A 10,991-nucleotide genomic window follows, 5' to 3' on the forward strand; every position below is an offset into this window, starting at 1 on the left:
AACTTGCCCTCACATATATTCCACATGACTTTATGAGTTTTCCGTTAGTGATGGAGGGCATATACGAGCCCATTTGTTGACGGCAAGAGCAGAATAAAGACCAACTTTTAATGGAGGGCTAGCCTGTCCTATTTCATAAAGTAAAGGGGCATTTTAGGCCCTTTTCCGTTTTTAATATTACATACATCTTATTATTTTGATGTCGTTACTGTTTCATTTCTCCGTTATTTCCAACATGGCCTCTTCACTACTATTTTTCTCCTTCAAACTTGTTTTACTTTTTCCTTACGTCGAGAGTCTATCAAAAACAATTTATCTATCTCACGTGCACGGGCAAGGTCTATGTAAACGCTATCCTCCCAGACTATTCGTGTGGGATTACCCAGGTGTTGTTGGTCTCTGCTCTCTCTAAATGCTAGTGCTTATAACTGACACTTGTTTGCAGCCTCCTATGTAAAGTCGAGAATCAGATTTTTTTCCCTTCATAAAAACTATAAATATATCATAGTACTACTTTACTCTTGAGGGAAATGTTAAAAAGAAAAGAGAAGAGAATATAATATAAATTTGTTTCACTGAGAATTGTTTGAAGAAGAATAGTTGGTTAAGTTTGTGTTTGAAGTTATCTGTAAAGAAGAAGAGTTGGTCTTTTACTTCATTTGTAGGTCACCATATATTTTTCTTCCTTCTGTTTTCTTGGTATTTCTCCAAAGTGTAAGCTTTCAAGTCCATGGTTACTTTACAATTGTCTGCATTATTACTTCATTCATCCCCCCCCCCTTCCAATTATCCAACAATATGAAAAATAATTGCAACAGTTCATTTGTACTTTAAAAAAAAAAAATTGTGGTGATTATCTCATTATGTGAAGGATAAGGATGGTGATACATTTGCACTAATGTGTTCTATATTTCTCAAGACTTCATCTTTTCTTGGATTGGTCTTTTTTTTTTGGAGGGTGGGGTGGGGCTCTTCTTGCTTTTAGTTCTTTTTCTCCAAATATTTGAGCTGAAGATATAAAATTATGAATTTATCTTATTAAGTTGATTAATAATATTCTTTTTTTTTTTTAATTGTTATTCTAAATTCTATGGATGCAGAGTTTGATCTTGATGGCTTACCAAATTTGAGCTGAAGTAGTGAGAACTTCCCAAGTTCTGAAGCAATTGCAGTGTATCACAAAGCTCAAAGTGTAATTTTCTTACTTCTTTCAGTGTTCAAATATTAGTTTTTGCTGATGGAAAAGCATTTAGGACTACAAAATCTTCTAGTTTTGGCTTTTATATTACTCTCAGTCAGCTTCTCAGAGCAACTACAATCTTCGCAAGTAGAGACTCTATTGAGGATTCAAAATCTTCTGAATTATCCACCTGCTTTGAGTAGTTGGAACAATGACACACATTTCTGTAAAACTGAGCCAAGTTCAACTGTTACTGTTATCTGCTATGAGGAAAGCATTACTCAGCTTCATATAATAGGGGTAAAAGGGGCTTCTGCATTTCCAAAGTACTTCTCGATCGATTCGTTTGTCACTACACTTGTTAAACTACCCAGCTTGAAAGTTCTAAGATTAGTTTCCCTTGGTTTATGGGGGCCATTGCCTAGTAAACTTTCAAGACTTTCATTACTGGAGATATTAGACCTAAGTTCAAATTACTTTCAGGGTGACATACTCCGAGAAATTTCATCGTTAACGAGCCTCCAAACTTTAGTATTAGATGGTAATAAGTTCACCGGAAAACTTCCAAATGGCATTGGTTCGCTAATGGTTTTGGCAGTTTTGAGTGTGAAGAACAATTCTTTAGATGGACATTTACCTGATACACTTCAAGATTTGCATAATCTTCGCTTACTTGCACTTTCGAGGAATAATTTTACTGGTGATGTGCCTGATCTTAGCAGTCTAGAAAACCTTCAGGTTCTGGATTTGGCAGATAACTCTTTTGGGCCTAAATTTCCTCGAGTTAGCAGCAAAATTCAAAGCATTGTGTTGAGGAACAATAAGTTCACTGCAGGCATTCCAGAGAAAGTTCAATCCTACAATCATCTTGAACATATGGATATTTCTTTAAACAGATTTATGGGGCCGTTTCCTCCGTCTTTGTTATCTTTGCCATCGATCACTTATCTTGACGTTGCAGGAAATAAGTTTACGGGAATGGTTTTTGAAGATAATCAATGCAATGCCGGATTGGATTTTGTGGATTTATCGACTAACCTGTTGAGTGGAAGATTACCTAGTTGTCTTGTGACCGGTTCTAAGCACAGGATTGTGCATTTCTCTAATAACTGTTTAGCAACTGGAGACAGTAGTCAACATCCATTTTCTTTCTGTCGGAATGAAGCATTGGCTGTCGGTATCTTACCTCATCATCACAAACAAAAACCATCTTCAAAAGTGGTTCTTGCTTTGATCATTTGTGGTAGTATCACGGGTGTTGTGCTAGTTTGTGCAACTATTTTGATTGTCAGGAACTTTCTTGCGAAGGAAGCTGCACGAAAAACCCCAACAAGATTAATAGTAGAAAATGCATCATCTGCATATACCTTGAAGTTATTCACAGATGCAAGTAAGATTCCTCTCTTCTTTCTGTATTCTCTATCACTTAACTCGGCCACCCAATACGTTGATTGAAACGGTCATATAGTGAATGCTCAAGCGGAAAGGGGTTAAAAGCAAAGTTAATTTCAGGTTTTGAGCACAAAGATTGTTTGGATTGACATCCAAGTTCTTGTCTTAGCATAGAAGCATAGTACAGTAGTCTTGGCTTTCCTGCATGCGAAGTGCAGAATAGGAAAGGGAAAAAGCCTAAATAAACAAAGTTTCCTTTTGATCCTAACTTCAGCTTATTTGCCACATTGTTTTTCTTCTCTATGTACAAGGATATGTTACTCAAGCAATGAAGCTGGGATCACTTAGCCTTCCGTCTTATCGGACCTTTTCCTTGGAAGAGCTTAAGGTAGCAACAAACAACTTTGATGCAGCAACTTTTATAGGCAACAATTCTGACGGCCAGGTATTGCATTTCAAAATTACCTAGTACCTTACGTTGTCCTTACTTTTTCTTTCTTACCGTACTATGTCATGGTACTATCATCCTTGATCGTTTTGGCACCAAAAAATGAGCTATAGAATGATACATGTTCAGCTGCTTTAGAAATGATACGGCCATCTCTCTCGGTTGCACAATCCCATTACATCGTTCTATTCGTGCTTGAAAAACAACCCCATCGGTCCGCTCCTTTAAATGGATACTCTTACCCGTCCTCCGAGGGTTAACATCCCATAGATCAGGTGGTGAACTCTTAATCTGATATGTTACACTATACCTTATCCTGTTTAGGTAGTTATAGAAGAATTCCTCTCTCATTCTACAACCAATCACTTGTTTAGATGAGTGCGTGTCAACAAGGTATGACACGATATAAGCTCCTCGTAGGGATATACTCATATTCGAGCGAAAGTAAGAGCTGCAAAAATAAACTACATATATGAACAATCTTGTGAAAGCTTGATAGACAAACAGGGGCGGAGGTAGAAGCCTAAGTGCGGGTTCAGCCGAACCCAGTAACTTTTGCTCAAACATTATATTTGTGTTAAGAAATTTACTAAATTTATATAAATATTAAATTTAGAACCCAGTTAGTAGCAATGCTCGCTCCACCTCTGTAGACAAAGGCTCATAAACTTGCTGATTTTCTTTTCTTTTTTTTTGAATTCAGACATACAGAGGTCAGCTGAAAGATGGTTCACACATCGCAATTAGACGCCTGAAAATGAAGCAAGGCAACAGTAGTCAAAATGTTATGCATCATATCGAACTGATGTCAAAACTTAGACACCATCTGGTCAGCACTCTTGGACACTGCTTCGAGTGCTACTTGGATGATTCAAGTGTTAGCAGGATATTTCTCGTCTTCGAATATGTACCAAATGGGAACCTAAGGAGCTGGATCTCTGGTAATTATTTAACAAGTGTTTATACTTATATACCAAATAATGTGCTTAGCAGATCAATATAAGGAATTCGATATTCTCTGTTTCTAACTATCCTATTTCTTTTTGGCAGATAGACATGCTAAACGAAGACTAACTTGGACACAACGTATAGCAACTGCTATAGGAGTAGCAAGAGGAATACAGTTTCTGCATACCAGAATAGTGCCTGGAATATTTTCAAATAATCTGAAAATAACAGATATTGTGTTGGATCAGAACCTTGTCGCAAAAACTTGCAGCTATAATTTGCCTATTCTGTCTGAGAATGTAAAGGTGAGATAATAGACTTCACAAAGTTGTATATGTCAATTCTGACATACAAAAGAAGTTTATCCTGCAAAATTGGCTGATTCCGCTATCTGTGCAAATTTGTAGGAAAACTTTCAAAATTTATCTAGTGGTTCTAAAGAGCTGAAGAGTGTAAGGTATGCATAAATGTTCTTTATTTTGCTAATTTCACCCCCTTGGGGTGCGGCCCTTTTCCGAACCCTGCATGAACGCGGGATGCTTTGTGCACTGGACTGCCCTTCACATAGGAGCAAAGAAAATTGTATTAGTTCCACTATAAGCATACACATTGCTCAATCTTTACCTTTACTGATGCACAGGGCAAATTATGAAGATAAGTCGGATGTATTTGACTTTGGAGTAATATTATTGGAGATAATTAGCGGGAGGCAGATAAATACCAAGAATGAAGCGCGATTTATACAAAATCAGGTATGACTAACACTTCCTTTTCACTCTTCTTAATTCCAAAACTTCATCTTGAGCTATTAAAAAGAACAGACCAGAAAAATAGTTTCTCTTGATATGAAATGAGGATGATTCCCTATGATGAAAAATGTTTGATAACCAAACACCAGAAAATGACTTTACTGTGGAAAATGTCTTCCTGAAAAATGATTTTCTTCATACCAAACACGCCTATTTTGGACCGATTACTGAAGAATATATGGCTGATATTCTTATAATAAGATCCTTAGCTCATTCACTCTTTTTTACTCTGCATATCATATGCAGTTGCAAGAGAGCATAATGGCTAATGAAGTGGAAAGAAAGAATGTGGTTGATCCAGCAATTAGAAATTATTGCTTGGACGAATCGTTGAAGACAATGATTGAGATATGTAGCAGGTGTTTGTTACAAGATGCAGAAGACAGGCCATCAGTAGAGGATGCAATATGGAATTTGCAGTTTGCTGCTCAAGTTCAAGATGCATTGAAAAGGGACTCTTCTAGCAGTGATGCATCTCCAATTTCAGACCTCTACAACCTTCAAACCAACTTATCATGCAAGAGCAAAAGCTCGCGAATTTAGTATAAATATATATTTTGTTAACAATTTCTAACTACATATATACAACTCCAGTACCAGAAATAGATACGTTGGTCCCTGCCATGAAAAAGTGAAAGGAATATAATTTTGTGTATACATATTGTAGACATCGAAATTTTAAGGGATCAAGCCAAATCTAAGTTAAAGATACTACAGGACTCTATAAATCCTAGGAGTCTATTAGGGTTTCTAGAGGTTAGTCTACCCTAAACTCTAACTCAGGGATACATATTCCCTTGGAGAGGCGTCTCAAAATCCCATAAACTTTTGGGATATTCACAAAGAGATCAAATCATCCTACATTCGAGAAATACACGGCTTCAACCCTCGAATCACGGAGATAATCAGGAGAGAAGAATCAAGGGAGAAATAGAATTGTACTCACAATTGATTAGTAAAAATATTTTTCTCTTATTTTGTAATTGCAGTTTATTTTCATGTGTTGAAAATTAGTTGCAAACACATATATTTGACAGTACTTCAGTTTTCAAAAAGTTACACAAGTTTTTGAACTAGTTTTGGAGTCACATTTGCTATTGAATTATCGAAATGGCTTAACCCTTTCATCAGAATATGTTAGACAGGAATAGAAGGCTAAAACTATTTAACCCATGATAAAAGATTCTATATATTGTCCGTATATAATCTAAAACATTTACACTGTAAAATTGTGTATATATTTTCACAATGTCAGTGCAGAAAACTTAAAACTCTTCCAATGTCTGAATTAATAGTCTAAGTCATAGCACTTGATCCTTCTAGGTTCATGCGGAACTAGTTATTTCGCTTCCTGTTTTAGTTGGGGAGAGAGTGAATCACTAACAAAACAAGAAACTTTCAACAATTACATTAGTTTGGCAACAAAGGGTAACACCAGTTTCTATGATTAATGACAGAATACCATATAAACTAAATATTAAAAAAAAATCTTATATAATAAATTTTCTGTTACAGAATTTTTACAAAAGTTCTGTTTCCTAAAACCTTCTTCCTACCAAACAGATGCCATAGCAACTTCCATGTATGTATATATATCAACTCAACTAGCAAGAATACAGAGTGAGTAGACGACTATTTACTCACCTCAATAAAACCAAGATATTACAACATGATTATATAGTTCAGACCCCTAGAATAGACGTGGAAGATAAAGACCAAAAACAAAGGAACACAAAGGTGGAATAATATGGAAAATGGCAGCATTGAAAAATGATCTTCTGGACACTAGAAATGCAACATCTATTCGTTTGCAGGAGTTGATTCCATCTTCTGAACTTGAGGGGCTGTCACTGCCACTAAGCTAAGATCAGAGGAGCTTGAATCTCCAGACCTTTCACGGATCTCTCTGTATTCCTGGCATATGGCACACAAGTGGCAGAAAAAGTGTGTCGCGAAGTCTCCACAAGGGGCTTCCTGCATATAAATCAGGACATAAAAACGTTAATGGGAAGTTCCCAATCTAACCAGTTTGCATCTGTCTGTTATAAGGTAGAAGTGGTCCTTTATCAGTCTTGCAACCATATATATTAGCGCAGAATAGAGGAAGGCAGCGGGGTATGGGAGCTAAGGGAAGAGAGGAAGGTGAGGAATTCACGGTAAAGAAAGAAAAATGCAGTGGTGGTTAACTGCTTATAAACTGCAGTGTACTCAATTGATAAATCAATACTAAATATTCCAACTTGGACACATTTTCAGTTTAAACCAAACAGAATAGGGAACTACAGGTCAGTTCTTTATCTACAGGGAGTCCTAATTTCTAGATTTCAAGTTCTTGATAGTTTTATCTAGCGGAAGGTACTTGTTCAAATAATGTGTAATCTTCTCTTCCATGGAGTCAGATTACGAATTACAAATTGTAACTTTTTAATCTTTTGTAGCTTCTAAGGATAACATCTGATCCTAAAGAATGTATGTGGAATTCTAAGACAATTCAACTTTTTTTCTTCCTAATGGAACGGTTACTTAAACTCTCCCATCATAAAAGTCTCTTTATAAAGCCATCAATATTGAGATAATTTAACACTATAACGGGAATCCAAATCCTTTTTGGGGAGCACAATTTTTTCTTTCTTTTTGTTTTGTGTAGTATTATTTTACTATTACAAGTGCATTCTTATGTCCTCTTTGCAACATTAAAAGACTTATGCATCAAGGTAAAGAAACATCCTCAAAAGGCGTATACTTCAAAACATGCAAAACAGACTAGCCACCCATGCATATGTCAAGGGGTAATTTGCTTTGCAAAATATGAGAGACAACACTGAAAATATGAGAGGTTATCTTGAAGGTAAATTTTCAGGCAATCTAACTTCACTCATATTTTCCAAATATGTCTTTCCTATTGAATCAATAGAGCTAGTGATAATATGCTAAATCAGATTCTCATCCATGTGGACAAAAATAGCAAAACCACAGAGATGGCTACCTGAAGATTGTACTTTGATCTCAATGTCCTTCGATAGCCACAGGCATAACATGCAACAAAGCATCCAGGCAAACCCAAAATAATGCCTTCAGTTAAGAAGCAGCAAATTGTGTTGAAAAGCGCCCACAAAATAAAGTGAGTCGTACATGATCCCATCAAGGTGCCCGACCCCAAGAACTCCGCGTTTTTCCCAAACAGAAAGCAAGGGCAAAGAAGTCCAATAAAACCTGCGCTCAAAATTTTGCATTTAGCAAATAACTCAAGGTCATCAACCAACAAATAGTATAATTCATTTGGCGCCAGAGAACTCAGAAACAGTTGTTGTATTATTAAATCCGACAACGAACATGATTAACCCTCCAAAGGTAGAGAACTTCCCCAATCACACTTCCATTATCACTTGTTTTGTTGATCTTATATTATGTTGAAAAAGGTGATCTAGGCCCATCGGCACTGCTGACCAGTTTCAGGAAATTCTGGAAGTTGTATTATTACTACTTCACGACAATGACAAACAGTGAGACCACAAGGGAGAGAGGAATAGAAAAACATCTGGAAATAGAATGGGAGCAGTGCTGGGAACAGAAACGCATAAGTGTTTCCCAGAACTGTATGGAATATATCAATCAGCATCTTTTCTATTTTTAAGTTTTTGATAAGGAATATATCAACCAACTACGCCTCAATGTGCAGGACTAAGACAGCTCTAAAGGTTGTACTAATTCATGTTGTACACCAACACACAAGCATGCATGCACATACATCCAGCATAAGACTAATGTTGAGTGCAGGCCGCTGGCAGAGTTCAAATGTGCATCTTCAGGCCCATGGTACGCACCTAGAGCGAAACGACTATGCCTATGCCACAACTGTATCTTTCGTACCCTTCCAGTGCTAGCAAGATAAAATCTAAGTCCAAGAACTCCGTCTGTGTGGGCTTGCTCAAATAGTAGGTCCCAAACCAGAATAAAAGATGAAGGCTGCAGTAGGTTAACGACCAGCAAAAGATATACGACGAATAGTACTGAATACATTGGGACGTCTCACCCAGGCATGCGTCCCAATTATTGAATATTGAAATTAAACAACTATACATGGAGCGAAATGGATAGTGAGTATTCACATAGCCAAAACCCACTAGCTTCGAATTGAGGCGTAATAGCTGTTGTATTTAAGTCCAAGCCTCCGAGGAGTAAACAAATTTAAGGTTACCTCAATATTGAAAAGTACTCCCTCCGTTCCAATTTATGTGGAGGTGTTTGACGGGGCACGGAGTTTAAGAAAGAAATAAAACTTTTGAAACGTGTGGTCTAAAACGAGTCATAGATATTTGTGTGGCTATAAATCATCTTACTAAGTAAAGTAGGCATTTTAATGGTGTCCTAGGCATATAAAGGCGGTGCACTCAAAGTTTACTGATAATCGCCACCTAAAAAGACTAGAGAATAATTAATCATGACTCTTATTTTACTACCCAAAGATGCACCTTTCATTCACTTTTTTCCCTTGTCATAAAGCAAGATCACAGAGCAGAGAGTAGCGTACAGCTCTGTGGATCATCAAAACAAGCACAGATTCCAGAACTCCACTGAGCTGAGTCATCATTTTTGCTCTGTTGATTTTCTTCTGCAGCAGAAACCTGGTGTGCTTCTGCATCTGACTGATCCAAAGGAATATAAGGTGGAGGTGAATAATTCTTCTGCCCTCGCATTGTTCGTCAGGTGTAAACAGCAACTGTAGCGCGAATGCAGGAGCAAACAAAAAAATTGTAATAATTAAGAAGTGAGTTACACATAAACATCCAATCAGTTCTCTGATTACATCAAGCCATCAAGAAGAGTTACTTTCTTATGAACCTATAAATAAGATGTCACTTAAAAGAAAAGATAAAACAAACACAGACGCCAGATATTGACAGGCAAGATAAAAAGAATATGTGCCTAAAGTTTCGTAATCAATTCCTAAGCTGGAAAACCGAAAAGTAAAAACCAACAAAATCTAGAACAATGTAGATTGATCACATTGTCGTCTGGCTCCTCTTAGGATTAAGTATTTGCAGGTTTCAATTCGTAAAAAGAAAGTCTAGTCCTTATTAGTCCGTTCTAAAAAGAATGACACACTTATATATTTGAAAACAATTTAACTTTAAACTTCTCATTTTATCCTTAATGAGAAGCTTTTATAGCCACATGGCATTGTAATACCATAAGTCTTCTGTTCTTCCTTAAATTTCATGCAGAGTCAAGCAAGTTGCATAAATTGGAACATAGGGGCCAGGGGGAGTATTAGTCATTTAGATAACATTTGTTGCTGAAGAAAATCAGAAGTTCTCCAACATACCAGGCATTAAATCAAAGACCAATTTGTATAAAATGGTTTAAACAACATGGTATTTCAAATAAAATGATTTCAAATTATCAGAAATTGAAATATGTTGTATGACTAGTAAGAAGGATTTGGTAAATGATTGGAAATTCATGGCGTATACATTTGTTTTTTAAGGCCTTAATTATTTTGTTCCATTTTCTTCACAAACACACACACACACAAAATAGTACTCCTCTCAAAGGTAAATTATTACTCTATCACACATTAATCTAGCGGAATTTAGGCTTTATCCACGCAGTGGAGACATAAAGGCGTTAAATCCAAAGATCAATTCTTCATTTTCATTTTACGATTATGAATCAATTTGAAAGGAGAATATCTAGCGACAGAGAGAGAGAGAGGAATTTACAGGTGGATGTCGCCGGAGAAAGAGAGTCGCCGAGGAGTTCGCCGGGGAAAGAGATGGAAGAGACAAAGCTTTTGCAGACGGAAAGTTTTCTCGTGCAATTGACAGAATTCACCGAAAATCAAAACAACCGACTAGTTTCCAAATGACGCCAGATATCGCCTTCGATGGCGTTTGTTTCAAAAAAGGAAGGTACAGTAATTTTTCATTTTTCCGTTTCTAGAAAAAGTGAAAACTTACTTTGAAAAAAGTGAAACTGTTTGGTTGAAAGAAGCATTTCGTCTTTTTTTTTTTAGTTTTCAAGAACTGAAAAAATTAAATATACACTAACATAGTATTTCATTAGTGTTTACCCGTAAAACGGTACAATTGAATTTGTACGTAATTTATAGACAAGTAAAGCGATTTAACTCTAAAATAAAAAACAAATTAAATAAGAATATAAGACTTAGCCTTGAAATCGAAATAAAACAACAGAAATCTTGATTCCGGGA

General features: G+C 36.4%; 2 protein-coding genes across 2 annotated transcripts; one reads left to right on the forward strand and one right to left on the reverse strand.

The window, feature by feature from the left end:
* The first annotated feature begins 575 nt into the window (after positions 1–575).
* Positions 576–5,486, forward strand: LOC107765623 (putative inactive leucine-rich repeat receptor-like protein kinase At3g03770). Its single transcript, XM_016584287.2, is given in 9 exon segments — positions 576–714; positions 1,101–2,570; positions 2,884–3,017; positions 3,724–3,961; positions 4,071–4,273; positions 4,376–4,425; positions 4,609–4,720; positions 5,024–5,263; positions 5,266–5,486. Coding segments are annotated over 8 exon segments (2,370 nt in total). The 5' UTR covers positions 576–714; positions 1,101–1,237; the 3' UTR covers positions 5,326–5,486.
* Positions 5,487–6,243: 757 nt separating this feature from the next.
* On the reverse strand, positions 6,244–10,694 carry LOC107765625 (protein PLANT CADMIUM RESISTANCE 10). Its single transcript, XM_016584291.2, has 4 exons — positions 10,501–10,694; positions 9,309–9,497; positions 7,764–7,990; positions 6,244–6,751 (listed from the first exon to the last, which is right to left on the reverse strand). The coding sequence occupies exons 2-4, from the start codon at positions 9,472–9,474 to the stop codon at positions 6,578–6,580; spliced, it is 567 nt and encodes a 188-aa protein (XP_016439777.1). The 5' UTR covers positions 9,475–9,497; positions 10,501–10,694; the 3' UTR covers positions 6,244–6,577.
* Between the last annotated feature and the right edge of the window lie 297 nt (positions 10,695–10,991).

This window comes from Nicotiana tabacum, chromosome 5 (assembly GCF_000715075.1).
Source record: "Nicotiana tabacum cultivar K326 chromosome 5, ASM71507v2, whole genome shotgun sequence".
NCBI classification, from domain to species: Eukaryota; Viridiplantae; Streptophyta; class Magnoliopsida; order Solanales; family Solanaceae; genus Nicotiana; species Nicotiana tabacum.

Bases quoted from the DNA above. Each gene is read 5' to 3' on its own strand.
- LOC107765625 (XM_016584291.2), bottom strand. From the start codon at position 9,474: ATGCGAGGGCAGAAGAATTATTCACCTCCACCTTATATTCCTTTGGAT. The intron at 7,991-9,308 runs GTACGCTACTCT...TTTTGAGCGCAG, and splicing joins TTTTGATGATCCACAGAGCT to GTTTTATTGGACTTCTTTGC. The intron at 6,752-7,763 runs GTAGCCATCTCT...ATTTATATGCAG, and splicing joins GATCAAAGTACAATCTTCAG to GAAGCCCCTTGTGGAGACTT.